The following is a 22775-nucleotide window of genomic DNA, read 5'->3' on the forward strand; positions in this document are numbered from 1 at the left end:
GGAGAGGGAGAAAGAGATAAATGTCGATTTTATTGGCCCAACAAATCCTGGATCTGCTGCAGTAACTGATATCATGTGCAATATCAGTTGTTACGACTGAGGTGGGAGGAGTGCCCTGTCTTTTCTAGTTCCACATCTCCATAGGTCACAAAATATATTTTAATGTCTACCCAGTTACCAATACGGTCAATCACAGACTCTACTCTTTATCCCAGAATATACCAACCAGGTTTCTTTGATAAACAACAAAATTATCAGTTTATTATAAAACAAGACATAACCAGTAATGAAGCAAAGCATTAACACACAGATTGAAATATGAAAGTTCCCTTTTACCTTAGAGACACACACACATTAACCCCAAAAAAAATATTTTCTTTTTAGAGCTCGGTTACAAAAGAAGACGAAAATACTTGCTAATTCTGAAAAAAAAAGATATGGAAAGATGCCAGTTGTCCCTTTTTTGGTTTGGCATTCCAAATATGTGTAGATGGTTGTCACTGGGATCTTTCTCTGGAGCAATTCGTTCAGGCAGCGTCGCAGATTTAACTGGCAGGTTTTTCCAGCATCTCAGGAGAAATGCAGCAACTGGGGTCTCAGGCAGACCTTTCAGGAGGATTGCATCCTCAATTTCTCACACTCGCTTCTTAGAGCTTCTTAAGAAGATGGAAAAACTGTCAGGCTTTTCAAAGAGATGGAACAGGCTGAGCTGGGGTTTTGTCCTTCAGGTTGATTTTTAAAAACACCACTCTGTCCAAAGCGAAACCAAAAACAATCTTAAGAGTCAAGCCTCCTGACCCAGATAAATCTTGACTTATCACTTTCTGTAAACATCTTCTCCAAGTCAAAAAAACCCCTTCTGGGTATTTATCTGAATACAGATGGCTTCCAGTAACAGCTGTTTACAAACCAAGTCCAAAAGACCTTATGATGACCTCTTTTTTTCAGAAAAAACACTATGTTCAGCATCTATGGAATCCTTTTCTCAGTTTTAAGTCTAAGTCCTCAAAAGTTCAACAAAAAAATGGAAGTACTTTCGTAACACCTCCACTCTTGGAGGAATGAAACGTCATTTTTAAATGAGTTTCATTACAAAGAGTGAAAAAAATGAAAATATATTAAAACACATTTGCACATTCATTCTCATTCACTCTTTACCTGTAGCTAATACAATTCTGCTTTTCACCATCTTTGCACTCAGGTAACTCAAAGCAAAGTAAAATTCTGGACAAAGCATCTGCAATCACATTATTTTGCCCCGCAATATGGATAATCTTTAAGTGATAAGACTGCAATAGCAAACGCCATTGGAATAGTCTGGCATTCTGGTTCCTGAATTTTTCCACAAGGGCTAGTGAGTTATGATCAATATATATCAGTGTCTCTCTGCGGACATAGACCTCAAACTGCTTAAGAGCCAGTAATAAGCCTCGGGTTTCTTTTTCCACTGTTGAGTACCTTTTTTGGTGTCGATTTAGCTTTTCAGAAAAGTAACGCACTGGCTGATTCATCGTCTTGTAACAGGACAGCACCAACCCCCAAGTCACTAGCATCAACTGCTACCTTGAAGAGCTTAGTGAAATTTGGAGCAGCCAAAACTGGTTCATTAATCAAAATGGCTTTCAGCCTCTCAAAAGATGCTCGGCACTCCCCTGGCCACACTAGCTTGGTTTTCTTTTTTTGTAGCAAATCAGTCAGTGGAACAGCTATAGTACTAAAATTTGGTACAAACTTGCAACAGAAACCATACATCTCCAAGAACCTCATGATTTCTCGCTTAGTCCTAGGGATGGGGAACTCCAACAATGCTTGTAATTTTGCTGTTCTTGGCAACACTTGTCCTTGCCCTACTATAATAAAAGCAAAATACTGTGGATGCTGGAAATCTGAAATAAAAACAAGAAATGCTGGAACCACTCAGCAGGTCTGGCAGCATCTATGGAAAGAGAAGCAGAGCTAACGTTTCGGGTCAGTGACCCGAAAGGCTTCCGAAGAAGGGTCACTGACCCTAAACGTTAACTCTGCTTCTCTTTCCACAGATGCTGCCAGACCTGCTGAGTGGTTCCAGCATTTCTTGTTTTTATTCCTTGCCCTACTATATGCCCAAAGTAGGTTACTCTGACTTTTGCCAATCCATTTTTGGCAAGATTTATCACTAAATCAGCCAATTGTAATTTTCTAAACAGAGCTTCTAGTTGTTCCAACTGGTCCTTCCAAGTGTCACTGTAGACCAGCACATCATCAAGATAAATCACACAGTGAGGAACACTGGCTACCACCTGGTTCATTAGTCTCAAAGGTTGCTGGGCATTTTTTAGCCTGAATGGCATCACTCAGCATTGGAAACACCATCTGGCATGACAAAGGCTGATATTTCTTTAGCTCGGGGTATTAAAGGAACTTGCCAGTCTCCCTTTAACAAATCTATTTTTGAAAGACATGCGGCATTTCCTATTACAGTCTTCAAAGCGAGGAATTGGGTAGGAGTCTGCCTTTGTTACTGCATTAACCTTTCTGTAGTCTATGCAGAATCTAGTTGAACCGTCAGGTTTAGGTATTAACACCACTGGGGAACTCCAGCTGCTGTGACTGGGTTCAATTAGGTGGTTTTCCAGCATGTATTGGATTTCTGCTTTTACCTGGGCCTGTTCTCTGGACTTAAGTGATAAGGATGCTGTTTTATAGGAAAGGATTCCCCTACATCCACATCATATATGGCTAGTGTTGCACATCCTGGCTTGTCCCTACAGACTCCGTTAAATGCTGTGAGTAGTCTTATTAGGTCTTCTCATTGTTCTGCATCTAAATAGGAAAGCGTAGTGTCCAGTCTCCCTAACAATTCAGTATTAGCTAACTGGATAGTAGCAGGTTCAATTTGAGAATTGTCTAGGCCTCCTTCTGCCTCATCCTCACTATCCCTTTCATTCTTCACTGTTCCCATTACCTTTTTCCAGCGATCTGGGGTGTCAATCAGATAATTTACTTCACCAATTCTTTTGACAAGTTTATATGGACCGCTGCACTGAACCGTGCTTTCAGCAGTTCTCCCTGTAAAGGCAGTCATACGAACACCTTATCCCCTGGTTGAAATGTTCAAGTCTTGGCATGCTTGTCTGCCCATTTTTTCATGGTTGTTTGGGAAGCTTTCAGGAGTTCCTGAGCCACTTTGCAGATCTCGTGAAATGCTCCTGGAACACGGATACATAATCGAACACAGAATGTTCTAAAAATCTTCCTTTAATTAGTTTTAGAGGATCTCTTATCTCATGTCCATAAACTAATTCAAAAGGACAAAAACCAGCAGACTCATAAGGTGAATCCCTAGTGGCAAACATAAGAAATTCTAGCCCTTTATCTCAATCATGGGGATATTCATGACAGTATGCCCTGATGGTACCTTTCTAGAGCCCCTTGTGTCTGTGGGTGATATGCTGAAGATGTTAACTGTGTTATACCTAAATTATTCATAACTTCTTGGAAAATTTTGGACATAAAATTGGAACCTCGATCTGACTGAATCGCAATCGGTAATCCATATCTAATGAAGAACTGGGTTAACTTCTCTACCACCACCTGAGCAGAAATTGTTCTCAAAGGAATGGCCTCTGGGAAACTAGTAGCCATATCCATGAAAGTGAGTATATATCGGTGTCCCGCTTTTGTTTTCAGTAAAGGTCCTTTACAGTCTACCAAAACCAACTAAATGGTTCTCCAAAAACTGGTATGGGAATTAGAGGTGCCGGTTTTATGGCAGGTTGCGCTTTTCCCACAATCTGGCACGATTTACAAAACTGCACAATGTCTCTGGAAGGATCTGGCCAGTAAAAATGTCAACTTATGTGATTGGATCTTCCGGATACCCACATGTCCTGCTATAGGAATTTCATGTGCTATCCTTAATATTTCCCAGCGATACTTTGGTGGTAACACTATATGGTGAACAACCGCCCATTCTTGGTTCACAGGTCTGTGAGGAGGTCTCCACTTCCTCATCAGAATCCCATTTTTAATATAGTATCCTTCAGGAATTCCTTTTGCCTCAGCTTCAGTTAGAGTTGATTGAGCCGTAGAGTTTATTTAACTTTGGATCGGGTTGCTGAGCCATGATCTGAGAAGACTTGCTCAGCATTTCCTTTGGATTATCTAAATCCCCAAAGAAAGTTTTGTATATTCACCTATCTGACTGTGCTGCAAATTATACCTTTGACAATGGAACTTGTTTAGCCATTACTCGGGTTACTTCACATGAAGGAAAAATTCCTGGAAACTTTTCCTGCAACTGTTCTGCCTCTTTAACTTCACTTGGTTTTTTCCATGTCTACTGGAGAAGCGACTATCTTCGCTCTGGCCAAATCATTCCCCAGGAGTAGGTCAACTCAGTCTACAGGCAAACTATGGACAACTTCTACAGTCACTGTTCCAGACATTAGGCCACTCTCCAGGTGCGCCAGATACAAAGATACGGGTATATACTCCCTGCCAATACCATTCACTAAAACCTTGGCATTCAGTGTGCTCTGGTGGAAAAGTCATGCCTTTCCCCAGCAAAAGAGATTAGGTGGCTCCTGTACCCCTACGTATAACTGTTGGTTTACCTGCCTCACTTGAGGGATAAGGAGTTACTTTTCCTTTTGACAAGCATTCCCTATAACTCTCAGGTATCTTGTTCACATCCCCCGCACTCAGTGGTTTTTGAATTTGGCCTTACAGCTGCAGTCAGAGCTACAGCCTGATCTGTCGTACTCTCAGTCAGGGCCCCTTTCTCTGCACTGGCTTTGTGTACCCCAATAAGCCCCATTGGTTTACCCAGCAACATCCAACATTCTGCACAAAGGTGTCCCACCGTGTGACTATGGCCACACTTGGGCTTGCGCACCTTACTTCCACCCTCAGCATCTTCCTTTCTAGCCTGAGGAGACCCCAAGGTGTTCCCAGCTGTCCCTTCTTGTCCCTGGCTACTTGCATTCCTTTCACCTTCCCATCTTCTAACCTTCTTGGGTTTGTGAGGGTGACTGACAAAGGGCTTGGGCTTCTAAACAAGCTCGTAATCATCAGTGATCTCAGCTGCCTGTCTGGCTGTTGAAACCTTCTGGTTCTCTACACGAGTTCTCACTAACGGAGGGAGTGAATTTTTCAATTCTTCCAGGAGAATTAGTTCGCTAAAGTTCTCATACGTGGCCTCTACCTTTAGTGCCTACATCCAACAATCAAAATTAATTTGCCTTACCCTCTCAAATTCTATACAAGTCTACCCAGATTGTCTCCGGAAGTTCTGAAAATTTCTGCCGGTAAGCTTCAGGGACCAACTCATAAACAGTGAGAACAGCCTTTTTTGCCATCTCATAATCTGCAGAAGCCTCCTCAGAAAGCATGGCATAAACCTCATGAGCTCTGATCATCAACCTGCTTTGCAAAAGCAGTGTCCAGCTTTCCTTCAGCTACCTCATTAGTCTGGTTATCTTTTCAAAAGAAATGAAAATGCCTCTACGTCCTTTTCCTCAAATTTCGGGAGGACTTGTACAAATTTAAACAGCTCGCCACTGGGTCCTGGGCTGGAGTCAGATCTTTCCTCACCTGAATTTTCCTTGGCACCAAGGCCACTCTTTTGACTTAGTTCCAGCTTTTTAAACTTCGAATTCCCTTTCGTCTATTTTTCTTTGAAATCCTCTCTTTTTTGCCCTTTCCTCTCTGTCAATTTCAAGTTTTTTCATGGTCATTTCTCTTTCCTGTTCAAGCTTAAATTTTTCCAATTCTTTTTCCTGCTCAAGCTCAAGTTGTGTCATTTTCACTCCTTTTTCTTTTTCTTAGTCAAGTACAAGCTGCCTCATCTGTAACTGATTTTTAGCTAATTCAACTGCACTACCATATGGTTTGCCTTCTAATTGCAAATGCTGTGCTATTATTGCAATTATGTCAGCTTGCTTAGCTTCTGATTTCAACTCTAACACCACCAATTCTGCCAAACCCTTTAGTCTAACCTGGATTAAGTTTCTCAAATCACTCACGGAGACATCCTCCTTCCCCAGAAAGGTCGGAGCAACTAACACAGACATTCCGGTAGTGTAAACTTTATTCTAATGTACAAAGAACCTGGTTTTCCCTTTTCTTTTTATCAATTATTATTACCCTTCCAAACCCACGACCTCTACCACCTCAAAGGACAAGGGCAGCAAATACATGGGAACACCATGACCTGCAAGTTCCCCTCCATGTCGCACACCATCCTGACTTAGAACTATATCGCCGTTCCTTCACTGTCACTGGGCCAAAATCCTGGAACTCCTTTCCTAACAGTACTGTGGGTATACATACCCCAAATGGACTGCAGTGGTTCAAGAAAGCAGCTCACCACCACCTTCTCAAGGGCATTTAGGGATGGGCAATAAATGCTGGCCTGGCCAGCGATGCCCACATCCCATGAATGAATTTTTTAAAACCCCACTTACAATTGCACATCGTTGGTGTTGGGTTATCCAGGACAAAGCCCCCAGATATATATTGCAACCGAGGTGGGAGGAGTGCACTGTCTTTTCTACTCCCACTTCTCCACAGGTCACAACATGCATTTAAATGTTTACCCAGTTACTGATATAGTCAATCATAGACTCTACTCTTTATCTTAGAATAAAACCACCAACCAGGTTTCTTCAATAAACAACAAAATTATCAGTTTATTATAAAACAAGACATAACCAGTAACAAAGCAAAGCATTAACACACAGACTGAAATATGAAAGTTCCCTTTTGCCCTAGCCACACACACAGGTTAATCATAAAAAATAGATTTTCTTTTTAGAGCTCTGTTGCAAAAAAACAAAAAAAGAATACTTTGGTCAAATACTTGATAATTCTTGAAGAAAAAAAAGATATGGAAAGATGTCAGTTGTCCCTTTTTTGGTTTGGCGTTCCAAATACATGTAGACGGTTGACACCGAGATCTTACTCTGGAGCAATTCATTCAGGCGGCGCGAGGATTTATCCAGCAGGTTTTTCCAGCGTCTCAGGAGAAATGCGGCAACTGGGGTTTCAGGCAGACCTTTCAGGAGGAATGCATCATCAATTTCTCACACTTGCTTCTAAGAGCTTCACAAGGAGATGGAAAATGCTGAGCTGAGGTTTTGTCCTTCAGGTTGATTTTTTTTTTTTAAATTCTCACTCTGTCCAAAGCGAAACCAAAAACAATAACAAGAGTCAAGCCTCCTGATGCCTATAAATCTTGACCTGTCTCTTCTCTGTATACATCATCTCCAAGTCAAAAAAACCCTTCTGGGTAATTATCTGAAGACAGGTGACTTCCAGTAAGGGCCGTTTACAAAAGACCTTAGTTAGTTAGTTAGAGATACAGCACTGAAACAGGCCCTTCGGCCCACCGAGTCTGTGCCGACCATCAACCACCCATTTATACTAATCCTACACTAATTCCATATTTCTACCACATCCCCACCTATCCCTATATTTCCCTACCACCTACCTATACTAGGGGCAATTTATAATGGCCAATTTACCTATCAACCTGCAAGTCTTACGATGACCTCTTTTTTAAAAAAAACACGAGGTTTGGCATCTATGGAATTCTTTTATTAGTTTTAAAACACAAGTCCTCAAAAATTAAACAAAAAACGGAATGGCAACGTGCAAAGTAGGATAATAAACAATTATTGCGTCATGGAGTACTACTGAAACACTTGAGAATTGTGGCACCATGTCAATGTTTTACACAGATTTTAAAAACCTGAAACATCCTGAAGCAAGCAATGGTAACAAAAAAAAGGTTAGCGAAACAGAGGCTGAATCGGTTAACTTTCTGTCAAACATGTCACATGCTCCTTTATGTGACCTCCATCAGGGGCCATTAGTCTGGCATTCTACGGAAGGCACGACACAGATTCTTTGAGTGTTGCTGATTAAAACAATAACTTAATGCTCCAGACAGACTGACACACTTCCATGCATACAGTTTGAACTTTTATGCGTACGCTCTTTCAAACGAAACAAGGGAACAGGCCAAGAACTTGATAATTGTATGGAGGCACTCAAATAGACTGCAGCAGTATACAAAGTCAAACTATTTCACAGTTCTGGAAGCTCATAAGGTTTATTTCCCGCTCAAGCATATCCATGCACATTGTGCAGAAATTGTGGTACAATTCCACATTTATGTAACTATATATACTTAAACAGTGTAAATAGTGATATAAAATTATGCTAATATAAAGTGTCACTATTGACTTTGCATTTAGTCCTTTGAATTTTATTTGTTCAAATGCACTCTGCCAACCACCCCAGCCCCTTCCACCGCCATCACAACCCCTTAGCTATCCTAGAACCCAAATGATACTCTGCCTGGCGAGATAGACCAATAAACACCTCCCAATCCTGAGTCAATAATTGTTCTTCAGCCACTCAAGGGATTTGGAACTACTGAAGAACAAGTTGGATGGATTGCTTAGTAATGCCCCACTTCCTATCTTTGCAACATCACCTAGCCTCTGGTAATCACAAGAACCACTGCAGCCAGGATGGACTGCTTGGCTGTTTAGTTTCTTTGCTATAAAGCAGTACCAGTCCAAATTACTTACCACCCTGATTGACAATACACTGCTTCAGGAATGTCCAATGAATGGCAAAGTGCTAGAATTCCCAACCAATTACCATTGTGGGGGCACCATCACAAAGACTGCTGTGATTCAAGAAGGCAGTCCACCACCACCTTCTCAAGACAATTCAGAGTGGACAATATATGCAGCATGGTCAGCGTTACCCACATCCCTTTAATAAATTATAAAAGTAGAGCCAAAATTATACATTTACCATGGCAGACGTGAAAAACAAACCCTCATTCTAAAACTACATAGAACATTGCTTTTGAATCCTAACACATGACAGCCTTTAGCTTCTCTGTGTATCAGATTCTTCTGGAACATGACAAACAGTCCAAAATTCAATTCACTTACATCTGCGGGAGGTGGGAGAAGAGGAAGAACTGCTCTGGTAGGTCGTGTGTAGGGAAATTGTAAACATATTCTTTTTAATTTATGTACGTGATGACACCAATTCATCAGCACGCAGTTAGAGAGAAGACCCATAGTTGCAGCTTTACTGCTACTTACCAGTAGATGCTGTAGATTTTTTCTGTAAGCACTGAAGTGTTCAAGCACTTCAGTGTAGTTCTCTTTGCTGACATTATTCCCGTTTACTTTCAAAATACATTGACCAGGGAGAAGCCCAGCTGCTGCAGCCCCAGACCCTGCAAGATAATCAGAATTTCAGCACATTCTTATAAACCATTTGTAGTTCACAAACTTAAAGCTGCACAACCCTAAGACAAACATTCTGCAAACTGATAGCAGTTGTCCAGTATTGTGAACCATCATATTTATGTACAGTACAGAAAACACAAAATAAAATATACAAATACAGTTGAAGTGAATGGAACCATTAACAGAAAGCACCGCCTCTGCAGAATTCCTTTTAAATACATTATCCACTTAAAGCTGCTCACAGTTACATCAAGTGTGCTGTTATACAATTACTAAAGGCAGAATTTTCATTTTACCAATAGGAAACACTCAGAAATGAAATCTTCAGGATTTCACACATTATTTCTCATTTATTTAAAACTGCATGTTCCAACGTATAAATATAAGGCAGTACGTTTAATAGAAGCAGACATGGATGACAAGTACATGAGGTGATGCATCAAAATCAACTAACGGAAGATTGTACAGGGTGGCGCAAAAAAAAAATCTACTGATGAAGCCTGGCTATGCCTCCCATTCTTACCCACAGTGCACAAGTGCACACTCACACACACTAGGTGAAGAGGATGAAGTCAAAATGCACCCACACTGCGACTATAAATAATTCACAAAGATTGGACCCAGCATGCACTATTTTGCACTTCCTCAATTTGTTTAGAGTATTTCATATTCATTCATAAAGATGGAATGTTTAAACCTGTTAGTGTGTGAGGAAGTGTGTGAGGAGTGGGAAGAGAGAAAACAAAGGGGAGGAGAGGGAATAAAACAGAGTGACAGCTGTGTAGTTTCTAGCAAGATGGTATGTCATAACTGACCTCCTCATGAGCTTGTGTGAAATCTCACTAAGACAAAGGTACATTGTCTATTCTGTGAGCTACCCCTATGTTTTATAATGTCAAAGAACAGGGTTGTTCTGCAGGAAGACACATGCATTTTGAAAATGTATGTTTTACATTTGAAACCCCTCTCTCCCAGATTCAAAACAATCATAATCGAAGTCTCAGTAAAAGCTTTACTCAAAAAATTGTTCTGATCTACGTAATCTCCTGAAACCTCTTACACCCATTGTTTTTAAGAAGTTTTGCATTTTTGGCAGGAGCAGCCTTGAGATATATGGCTTTTAAGCCAATAGTTCTGGGAATCCCAGTGTTCACACATCTCTATATAAATAGCTTTTACCCTAATCATTACACAATGCTGTTTCCTGTCCAGTATTTTGCAATGTCCTGCTGTAATACATTGCACAAAGATCTAGTCTAGAAATGACACATTGTGGCTAAAAATTGCGGATTTATTTACGATTAGCTCTGAACATTTTCGCAAACCGGTTACAGTAAATAAGCAATAGAAAGGACCCATCATAATCCGTTGATGATGTTTTTGGAAAGTCATGGATTGGACTGTGTAAAACAAAACCCATCTTGATGTATAGGATCATAATATAACTATTTGTTATAATGTGCAAACCTCAACAGGTTCTTATTGAGTGTCTAGTTTTATTTCTCTGCATTAACCACAAGCACAGCTAACAAGTTGTAAAGGGCTCTCTTTTTCCAACTTAAGTTGCTGATTAAGGGACAAAAAGCAAGAGCTCACTCATTCCCCCTGAATTCCATCCTTCACCACCTTATATTGCTATGGTGCTCATTCTAAATAGAAGCATTTCAGTGTTTTACAGTATGTTGGATAGTGAGTGGACCCCAAGCAGTAGAAAGAAAGGAAAATGGATCTTAAGAACAAAGATCAAAGAACAAAGAACAGTACAGCACAGGATCAGGCCATTCGGCCCTCCAAGCCTGCCTGCCTAAACTAAAAGCTTCTGCACTTCCAGGGCCCATATCCCTCTATTCCCATCCTATTCATGTATTTGCCAAGATGTCTCTTAAACGTCGCTATCGTATCTGCTTCCACCACCTCCCCTGGCAGAAAGTTCCAGGCACTCACCACCCTCTGTGTAAAAAAACTTGCCTCGCACATCCCTTCTAAACTTTGCCCCTCACACCTTAAACCTATGTCCCCTAGTAACTGACTCTTCCACCCTGGGAAAAAGCTTCTGACTATCCACTCTGTCCATGCCGCGCATAACTTTGTAAACCTCTATCATGTCACCCCTCCACCTCCGTCGTTCCAGTGAAAACAATCCGAGTTTATCCAACCTCTCCTCATAGCTAATGCCCTCCAGACCAGGCAACATCCTGGTAAACCTCTTCTGTACCCTCTCCAAAGCCTCCACGTCCTTCTGGTAGTGTGGCGACCAGAATTGCACGCAATATTCTAAGTGTGGCCTAACTAAAGTTCTGTACAGCTGCAGCATGACTTGCCAATTTTTATACTCTATGCCCCGACCGATGAAGGCAAGCATGCCGTATGCCTTCTTGACTACCTTATCCACCTGCGTTGCCACTTTCAGTGACCTGTGGACCTGTACGCCCAGATCTCTCTGCCTGTCAATACGCCTAAGGGTTCTGCCATTTACTGTATACCTCCCACCTGCATTAGACCTTCCAAAATGCATTATCTCACATTTGTCCGGATTAAACTCCATTTGCCATTTCTCCGCCCAAGTCTCCAACCGATCCATATCCTGCTGTATCCTCTGACAATCCTCATCATTATCCGCAACTCCACCAACCTTTGTGTCGTCTGCAAACTTACTAATCAGACCAGCTACATTTTCCTCCAAATCATTTATATATACTACAAACAGCAAAGGTCCCAGCACTGATCTCTGTGGACCACTAGTCACAGCCTTCCATTCAGAAAAGCACCCTGCCACTGCTACCCTCTGTCTTCTATGACCGAGCCAGTTCTGTATCCATCTTGCCAGCTCACCTCTGATCCAGTGTGACTTCACCTTTTGTACCAGTCTGCCATGCGGGACCTTGTCAAAGGCTTAACTAAAGTCCATCTGGATAACATCCACTGCCCTTCCTTCATCAATCATCTTCGTCACTTCCTCAAAAAACTCAATCCAATTAGTAAGACACGACCTCCCCTTCACAAAACCATGCTGTCTCTCGCTAATAAGTTCGTTTGTTTCCAAATGGGAGTTAAGTCCTGTCCCAAATAATCCTCTCTAATAGTTTCCCTACCACTGACGTAAGGCTCACCGGCCTATAATTTCCTGGATTATCCTTGCCACCCTTCTTAAACAAAGGAACAACATTGGCTATTCTCCAGTCCTCTGGGACCTCATCTGTAGCCAATGAGGATGCAAAGATTTCTGTCAAGGCCCCAGCAATTTCCTCCCTTGCCTCCCTCAGTATTCTAGGGTAGATCCCATCAGGCCCTGGGGACTTATCTACCTTAATGCTTTGCAAGACACCCAACACCTCCTCCTTTTTGATAATGAGATGACTGAGACTATCTGCACTCCCTTCCCTAGGCTCATCATCAAGTCCTTCTCTTTGGTGAATACTGATGCAAAGTACTCATTTAGCACCTCACCCATTTCCTCTGGCTCCACACATAGATTCCCATCTCTGTCCTTGAGTGGGCCAACCCTTTCCCTGGTTACCCTCTTGCTCTTTATATACGTATAAAAAGCCTTGGGATTTTCCTTACTCACAATATCCCACGTTAACCAAGCTTCCCGAAACTTGCCAAACTTGTCTTTCTTCCTCACAGGAACATGCTGGTCCTGGATTCTAATCAGCTGACGTTTGAAAGACTCCCACATGTCAGATGTTGATTTACCCTCAAACAGTCGCCTCCAATCTAAATTCTTCAGTTCCTGCCTAATATTGTTATAATTAGTCTTCCCCCAATTTAGCACCTTCACCCGAGGACTACTCTTATCCTTATCCACAAGTACCTTGAATCTTATGGAATTATGGTCACTGCTCCCAAAATGCTCCCCCGCTGAAACTTCGACCACCTGGCCGGGCTCATTCCCCAATACCAGGTCCAGAATGGCCCCATCCCTAGTTGGACTATCGACATACTGTTTCAAGAAGCCCTCCTGGATGCTCCTCACAAATTCTGCCCCATCCAAGCCCCTAGCACTAAGTGAGTCCCAGTCAATATAGGGGAAGTTAAAATCACCCACCACTACAACCCTGTTACCTTTACATCTTTCCAAAATCTGTCGACATATCTGCTCCTCTATCTCCCGCTGGCTGTTGGGAGGCCTGTAGTAAACCCCCAACATCGTCACTGCACCCTTTCTATTCCTGAGCTCCACCCATATTGCCTCGCTGCATGGCCCCTCTGAGGTGTCCTCCCGCAGTACAGCTGTGATATTCTCCTTAACCAGTAATGCAACTCCCCCACCCCTTTTACATCCCCCTCTATCCCGCCTGAAGCTTCTAAAGCCTGGAACATTCAGCTGCCAATCCTGCCCTTCCCTCAACCAAGTCTCTGTAATAGCAACAACATCATATTTCCAAGTACTAATCCAAGCTCTGAGTTCATCTGCCTTAACTGTTATACTTTTCGCATTGAAACAAACACACTTCAGACCACCAGTCCCGCTGTGCTCAGCAATATCTCCCTGCCTGCTCTTCCTCTTAGTCCTACTGGCCTTATTTACTATGTCCTCCTCATTTACTTCACTAGCTGTCCTACTGCTCTGGTTCCCACCCCCCTGCCACACTAGTTTAAACCCTCCCGAGTGATGCTAGCAAACCTGGCAGCCAGGATATTAGTGCCCTTCCAGTTTAGATGCAACCCGTCCTTCTTGTACAGGTCCCATCTGTCCCTGAAGAGAGTCCAATGGTCCAGATATCTGAAACCCTCCCTTCTATACCAGCTGCTCAGCCATGTGTTTAGCTGCACTATCTTCCTATTTCTAGCCTCACTGGCACATGGCACAGGGAGTAATCCCGAGATTACAACCCTAGAGGTCCTGTTTTTTAACTTACTACTTAACTCCCTAAACTCCCCCTACAGGACCTCATCACTCTTCCTGCCTATGTCGTTGGTACTGATGTGTACCACAACCTCTGGCTGTTCACCCTCCCCCTTCAGAATGCCCTCTGTCCGTTCAGAGACATCCTTGACCCTGGCACCAGGGAGGCAACATACCTTCCTGGAATCTCTTTCACGTCCAAAGAAGCGCCTATCTGTGCCCCTGACTCTCGAGTCCCCTACAACTATTGCTCTTCTGCGCTTTGTCCCTCCCTGCTGAACAACAGTGGCAGCCGTGGTGCCACTGCTCTGGCTGCTGCAGTTTTCCCCCGATAGGCCATCCCCCCCAACAGTATCCAAAAAGGTATACTTGTTAGAGAGGGGGATAGCCACAGAGGGCAGAAGCAGGACCTGAAAGCTCTGAAGGCAGGGAGGGCAGTGATAAGGTGGAGATGTTAAGAGACTTCCAGAAGGTGGGAGCACTGATACTAAAGGAGTAACCACCAATGATGCAGGACAGAATGAGAAGCAAGCCGGCACTGAAGGAATAAAGAAGCTATGATATTATTTTTTTTCGTTTGCACTGGAGTGTTGACTTGGGGCTGCATTAGAGTGCTAAGGTGGGGGTTTTGTGACTGAGGGAGTTCGGTGAGAGGGAGCAAGGAGCTCCTTTCATTTCCTCCCTGTCCTCAGACTGAGGGGAGCTGAAAGTTTCCAAAGAGCACAACTGACTGGTGAGTAAGTCCTGGTGGGTATTTTTCAAACTGGATTGAATTGTAAGGCATTGTTTGAGCAAGACTTAGTTGATTTATTTTTTCTATTCTAATAGTCTTCTAAACATTTAAATTTAAAGGGTTTAGTCATGGCAGGAGAGCTTAAAGCCGTGGTTTGCTCCTCTTGCTGCATGTGGAAATCCGGGAACATTTCCAGTCCCCGGAACCAGCATGTGTGCAGGACGCGTGTCCAGCTGCAGCTCCTGGAAGCTCGGGTTTCAGAGCTGGAACGGCGGCGGGAAACACTGTGGAGCATCCGCGAGTCTGAGAGCATCGTGGATAGCACGTTTAGGGAGGTGGTCACACCGCAGCTGAAGGAAGGGAATGGGTGACCACCAGGAGTCCAAGAGAAACAGGCAGGTAGTTCAGGAGTCCCCTGGGTCTCGCTTGCAAATCGGTATTCCATTTTGGAGGCTGATGAGGCTGGTTCCTCCAGGGAATGCGGACAGAGCCAAGCTTCTGACACCACAAGCAGCCTGTCTACACAGGAAGGGGGAAAGAGAGGAAGAGCAATAGTAATAGGGGATTCTATAGTCAGGGGAACAGATAGGGGCTACTGTGGCCGTCAACGTGACTCCAGGATGGTGTGTTGCCTCCCTAGTGCCAGGGTCCGAGATGTCACTGAACAGCTGCAGGGCATCCTGAAGGGGGAGGGTGATAAGGCAGAGGTCATGAAACATGTTGGTACCAATAACATAGGTAGAAAGACGGATGAGGTCTTGCATCAAGAATTCAGGGAGTTAACAGTAGACTAAAAAGCAGGACCTCTTTGGTTGTAATCTCTATGTCAGAAGAAGGGTCACTGACCCAAAACGCTAACTCTGCTTCTCTTTCCACAGATGCTGCCAGATCTGCTGAGTGGTTCCAGAATTTCTTTTTTTTATTTCAGATTTCCAGCATCCGCAGCATTTTGCTTTTATTATTATGGTACAATTTAAGCTGGTTATGAAGAAAGAAATAGACAAGTTGCAAAAAAAGGTTTTGGATTGGGGGAGAGCGAATTTCAGTAAATTAAGGCAGGATCTGGCCAAGGTAGACTGGAAAGAGTTACTCGTCGGGAAATCTACAGAAAAGCAGTGGGGGTCATTCAAAAAGGAAATGGGGAGGGTACAGGCCCAACATGCTCCCTCTAGGGTAATAGGTAGGAGCAACAAGCCCAGAGAACCATGGATGACCAGAAACATTCAAGGTACGATGAGAAGGAAAAGAGAGACTTTTAGCAAATACAAAGAGAGCAAATCAACGGAAGCATTAGTGGAGTACAGAAAGTGTAGGATGGAGCCTAAGAAAGCAATTAGGAGAGCAAAGAGGGGATATGAGAAAGCTCTGGCTGGTACAAGTAGGGAAATTTCCAAGATATTCTATAAGTATATCAATGGGAAGAGGATAACCAGGGAAAGAGTAGGACCCATTAGGGACCAAGGGAGAAATCTGTGGGTGGAGCCAGAGGACATTGGTAGGGTGTTGAACGAATACTTCACATCTGTCTTCACCCGAGAGAATGAGGATGTAGATATAGAACTGAGAGAGAGAGACTGTGAGGTTCTTGAGCAAATTGTCATAGGGAGTGACAAGGTATTGGAGGTTTTGGCAGGCTTTAAAGTGGACAAAATCGCCAGGTCCGGACGATTTGTGTCCCAGGATGCTGTGGGAGGCGAGGGTGGAGATTGCAGGGGCTCTGACCCAAATTTTTAATTCCTCTCTGGCCACGGGGGAGGTTCCAGAAGACTGGAGAACAGCTAATGTGGTCCCACTATTTAAGAAAGGTTGTAGAGATAAGCCAGGGAACTATAGACCAGTGAGTCGCAAATCAGTGGTAGGGAAACTATTGGAGAAAATTCTGAAGGAGAGAATCTATCACCACTTGGAGAGGCAAAATGTTATTATGAATAGTCAGCATGGCTTTGTCAGAGGGAGGTCATGCCTAACAAATTTGATTGAAGTTGTCGTGCATATGACCAGATGTGTAGATGAGGGTAGTGCAGTTGATGTAGTTTACATGGATTTCAGCAAAGCCTTTGACAAGGTCCCACATGGGAGACTTATCAAGAAAGCAAATGCACATGGGATACAGGGTAACTTGATAAGGTGGATTCAAAATTGGCTTCGCTGTAGGAGACAGAGAGTGGTGACAGACGGCTGTTTTAGTGACTGGAAGCCAGTGTCCAGTGGCGTACTACAGGGATCTGTGCTGGGTCCCTATTGTTTGTCATTTATATAAACGACATAGATGACTATGTGGGGGGGTAGGATCAGTAAGTTCGCGGATGACACAAAGATTGGCCGAGTGGTTAACAGTGAGGTTGAGTGTCTTGGGTTACAGGAAGATATAGACGGGATGGTCAAATGGGCAGAAAAGTGGCAGATGGAATTTAACTCTGAAAAGTGTGAGGTGATACACTTTGGAAGGAGTAATGTGACATGGAAGTATTCAATGAATGGCCTGGCACTGGGAAGTTCCGAGAAACAAAGGGACCTTGGCGTGTTTGTCCATAGATCTCTGAAGGCAGAAGGGCAGGTTAATAGGATGGTGAAAAAGGCATATGGCACACTTGCCTTTATCAATCGAGGCATAGATTACAAAAGCAGGGAGGTCACATTGGAGTTGTATAGAACTTTGGTAAGGTCACAGAGCTGGAGTACTGTGTGCAATTCTGGTCGCCATGTTATAGCAAGGATGTGATTGCACTGGAGGGGGTGCAGAGACGATTCACCAGGATGTTGCCTGGGATGGAACATTTAAGCTATGAAGAGAGGTTGGATAGGCTTGGGCTGTTTTCGCTGGAGCAGAGAAGACTGAGGGGTGACCTGATCGAGGTGTGCAAGATTATGAGGGGCATGGACAGGGTGGATAGGGAGCAGCTGTTCCCCTCAGTTGAAGGGTCAGTTACGAGGGGACATAAGTTTAAGGCAGGAGGTTTAAGGGGGATTTGAGGAAGAACTTTTTTACCCAGAGGGTGGTGACTGTCTGGAATGACCTGCCTGGGAGGGTGGTAGAGGCGGGTTGCCTCACATCCTTTAAAAAGTACCTGGACGAGCACTTGGCATGTCATAACATTCAAGGCTATGGGCCAAGTGCTGGCAAATGGGATTAGGTGGGCAGGTCAGGTGTCTTTAATGCATCGGTGCAGACTCGATCAGCTGAAGGGCCTCTTCTGAACTGTATTATTCTGTGATTCTGTGAATTTATGCAGGTGAGAATGGGGGGTCGTGGCATTCTGGATGGTCTGCAATTTGTGCAGGATGGATGCAAGGAAGGTACTGGAAACATGCAGTGAAGTGGTAAAAGGCGTAAATTAATGTTTTGGCACTAGATGAGGCAAATGCGTGAACAGCTGGCTTGTTCAGCAAGGAAAGAGTGAAGCAGTAGACTTGATAACTGCTATTCTGTGCACTTTTGTGTTAGAAGTTCAAGCCTCCAACTTTGTCATTCCTCCTGAATGGATCACTTGCACTCCCACACCTGCACACAACAAGAAACTTGCATTTATATAGTGCCTCCAACAGAAAAATATCCCAGGCACTTAACAGATGAACAATTCGATATAATTGGACACCAAGCCAAAAGAAGATATTTAGAGGACTAACGACAGTTCCACTACTCTTGCCTCTTAAGACCCTCATGAAACCATCTCTTGCATCCTCACCTCTTCTATCTCTTCCTTTTGGTCAGCATTCAATTATTTCTGATTATGCCACTATGAAGCACCTTCAAATACTTTTCTACCAAACCTACGAGGTGAGGAAATTTAAAATCAAGCAGAAATTGTAATCTATAGATGGTGACGTGAAATCCTGGCCATTGGAAAAAAGAATAATTTGAACAGTTTTATGCCTCCATTGAATTGAATAGAGAAGTACTATTACTGGATTAAAACGTCTAGATGCTGGTGAACGTGAAATGACTTGATACCTTACAATTTCATGCTTTAATTACAGTTTATGCTTGGATCAGATGCAAATTTTTCTGCACCAGACTGCACAAGTCAACTCAAAACTTTGCTAGACATTTTAAACAAGAACTTAACTTCAGCTCTGTCTTCTATTCATTGTAACTTAATAGTGGCAGCAGTATAGAACTACATTTTTTAAAAAACTGTTTAAATAAATGTTTTGGCAACTAGAACATATTTACCTTAAAAATTAAAATGAAACGTTAAAAACTGTCTAGATAGTGACAGCAATAAATATTAACCTTACTTTGCATAGTTCAAGAAACTTGAGGTAAAAAACCACATGCACTACATTTAATGCTGATTTGAATGCAGCTGATTGTACAAGGATTAGGGTACAGAGATTTAAGGTTTTGACAGGAGATGCGAGGGAATGTGAGGAAGAAAGTTTTTACACAGCGAGCGGTAATGACCTGGAACTCGCTACCACCGAGGGTGGTGGAGGTGGAAACAATGATTTTAAAAATAAATTGGATGGGAACTTGGGAGAAATAAATCTGCAGGGATATGGTGATAGAGCAGGGGAATGGGACTGATTGGATTGCACTACAGAGAGCTGGCATGGACTTGATGGGCTGAATGGCCCCTTCTGTGCTGTAATGACTCTATGATTCTATGAATACTGAATATTGTTTCCCTCCCACCCCACCCTGAGTCAGAAATCCATCTGAAGAAAACAACAAGCTTTGGACTGTGTACTCAGTACAAAGTTGAGATCCTAGCCCATTATTAAATCAAAAAGCAAGCACATCAAAAAATATGTTCAAACAAAAAACATTTAAAAGCTTTTTCAAATTCTTACTTGCAACGCCCAATGTTTCTGCTACTTCTGAATGATCTTTCATTTTCCCAATAATAAAACCCCAGCACCTCCTGCTCACCTGCTTACAATTATGTCATTTCCCTGCAAGTTCAAACTCCTTTTTTATTGTTCAAAGAAAGTTAAATTTCAGGTCAAGGGTTTGAAAGTTAAGGTTACTGTAATTGTAAAACTGTAAAAGCTGCATTTTGAGCTTTTTATTGAAGCCCTGAATGAAGGACAATTTTTAGTAATACTAGAAAGCTGGTGAAATAATGTTGTAAATCATGTTGAAACTTGCATCTCATGTGGATTGCGTGGCAGTGGCATGGTGTGTTGATATATCAACATGCTGTGTGATAGTTTGCAACATGATTGGCCACTTGACAAATTCCTGACCTCAAATATACCATGTTGGAAGAGAAGAGAGGGGCAGAGAGATAGAGAGGGAGGGACGGGGGGGGGGGGGGGGGGGGGGGGGGGGGTGAAGGAAAGAAAGAGACACACAGACAGACAGACAGACAATGAAAATATACACAAGAAGCAAAGTTAGTGAACAATCTGTTCCCATTAATTTTTTAGCTGTTGACTGAAGGCAATAAATCAGTGTAGGAGCTTGTGAGGATTTCTCTGCCTGGCTAAGGTGAAAGCAATCCCATGTTCTTGGAAGGGGAGAAACAAACCAAAAGAAATTAAATGCAAGAATTATGCCTGCAATTTAAATGCAATGCTTTCAAATTGGGACACACATTTGTAAGCAACTCCAGCTAAGCACAGATCCAGGTTTCCAAGCTCTTATTCAGAAAACACAGAAATCTCCATGTTCTATTTGGGGAGAAAAGATGGGAACTGGTGTTCCACTAAAGCAGCACATTGGTTGAGGTGGTAGGACTCGGGTTCTTCCCGAGAGTTCTCAGTACAGAACAGGAAGTAGAGCTCGTGTGAAAGTGAGATACGGACAAAGAAAAAGAAAAAATGCAAGTTTTATCACAAGACATGCCCCCCCCCCACCCGACCCCCGTCATACCCACATGTACACACACAGGGCTGAATTTTATTCTCCCGGCGGCGGGCAAAATAAATGACAGCCTGTGCACTGCCATACCACTGAGATCCAGCGTGCAGCGGCTCATCGGCAAATGCTGTGTGTACCGCCCCCCACCTCCACCTCCCCACTCGCATGGGCAGGCTCTGCGACACCAGCAACAGCATCAGCTGCCTCGGTGCAGGTGCTATTTTTTAAAAGGGCTGCCAGACCTGCACAGTTGAAGCCTGTACCCACCCACAACCCCACCCCACCCCCAACCCCTCAAAAACACTGAATTGATTTTTGGCCCGTATCCACCACCCTCCACAAAGAAAATAAATGGCTGCCTCGTTTCCTCCGCCCCACCACCCCCACTAAACACTTGTATTTAATATGTGGCCTTCCCCGTCCAACTGCACAAAGTGCAGCGGTCACCCCTTCTCCACCTTCCCTGAACTAGAAATGCAGAGTTTACCCCCACCCCCCCCACTGCACTAAAAATCCTAAGTTCCTCTAAGTCGCAGACAGCAGGCAAGATCGCAGTGAAAAGCATGTTAATTTATTCATGTCCTTTAATTAAATATTTAACGTTGGGTCCAGTCATCGAGCGGCAGGGGTGGGGGGGCCGCCACGGAGCCTCGCCTCCGTCGGGAAGATCGGACTTGGCAATCCCAGCGTCGAACTCCTTGGCGGGCCGCTACCTCAGCAGGATTCTGGACCCCCCCCCCCCACCCCGCCACCCCCCAACTCCACCCCATCGGGAGGTCAACAAAATTCAGCCCACAGTCTGGGCAACTGTTGTTTAATACCTACTCAGAATTGGTGCCGCTTGGTCAGAGGATAACACGCATGTGCAATAGGAGAAACAGAAATGTATTTCACAGTAGGGCTTAGAAAAAGAACATGATTTTGAAATGCTGTCCTCAGAAGAAATGTTAAACAAAATCTCTTCTTCTCATAAACCTCAAAAAATGAACTAAGTACCTGATAAATTTTCTCTATTTGGCAGCTCAAAGATTTAAGATGCATCTGGCATTGTTCAAGTGCATATTCTGTAAATATCTCGGGCCGGATTTCGCGGTGCCTGTAGCAGCTATATGTTCAGCGTTTACCATGACTGGACGTCGGATAGGCCCCCCCAACTTCCAGGAGGGCACTCGTGCACTAATCTGAAAATTGCAGTGGGCCAACCAACACTACTGCTGAGGGTTTGTTACTTCAAACGCCAAGTCAGGAACCAGTGCAAATTTGGGCTAATTGCCCATTAACTCCAAATTAATTATACTTTTAAATTTTACTTTCAGGCATAAGGGGCATCCTCTCAATTTGCAAATACTTGATTAGAAGGCCGATGCCATTTTAAAAGTTAAAATGGATTGATTTAACATTTCTTAACATGAAACCTTTCAAAAATTTGATTAAACTTGCTAAAAAGTAAAATCTATGATTTTTTAACATGATTTGTTAGAGTTTATAAATATCACTTTTAAAATGATTTATTTGATCAAAATTTTGTACTTTTTAAAGTGTTTGCATTTTAATTTTTTGTAAGATGAATTATGTCCACTAAAAATGCAATCTTCCAATGCCTTTTTAAAAAATGCCATCTTACTGTAGCAGTCTTTTTTCTGGTCACTCTGTAGCACAATGACTATAAGCCAAGCCCACAATTGCATGCCTTTTCCGCCCACAACAGCCTGCACTCCTGGGCCTCACTACAACCCATGCCAGGAGGGAATCCTCCCGTGAGGCAACTGAAATTCTCACCACTGGGATGACAGTAGGTTTGTGCGAAGATTTATTCGATGACAGTGGTGAGTGCCACCACTGCACTGCAGACTGCAAAATATAGGCCATTATGTTATATTTGTGTCAAATGACATAACACATAGAAATGTTCACAGGCCACTGATTATAACAGTTGATATTGGAACTAAGGCAATATTTACATCAGATCTGTAGAATCCAATGCTAATTCCCATCTTTGTGGCAACATGAATGTCTTACCTTTTAGAACTGCATGAACAAATGGAGGAGCATCTCCACGTATCTGGAAACTCAGTCCTTCCAAGGAGTCAGGAACTTTGATTATCCTGCATCAACAATACAACATAA

The 22775-nt window shown here is 43.1% G+C and overlaps 1 protein-coding gene across 2 annotated transcripts in view; it reads right to left on the reverse strand.

Moving 5' to 3' along the window:
- Positions 1-22775, reverse strand: part of prex1 (phosphatidylinositol-3,4,5-trisphosphate-dependent Rac exchange factor 1) — a 270479-nt gene that overhangs the window by 66964 nt on the left and 180740 nt on the right. For both annotated transcript variants that reach the window (XM_068048258.1, XM_068048259.1), the window contains exons 19-20: positions 22668-22753; positions 9111-9247 (exon numbers count right to left, since the gene is read on the reverse strand). In XM_068048258.1, the coding sequence (XP_067904359.1) occupies positions 9111-9247; positions 22668-22753 (223 nt within the window). The remainder of the gene's footprint in view (positions 1-9110; positions 9248-22667; positions 22754-22775) is intronic.

The sequence above is a fragment of the Heterodontus francisci genome, chromosome 16, assembly GCF_036365525.1.
Source record: "Heterodontus francisci isolate sHetFra1 chromosome 16, sHetFra1.hap1, whole genome shotgun sequence".
Classification (NCBI taxonomy): domain Eukaryota; kingdom Metazoa; phylum Chordata; class Chondrichthyes; order Heterodontiformes; family Heterodontidae; genus Heterodontus; species Heterodontus francisci.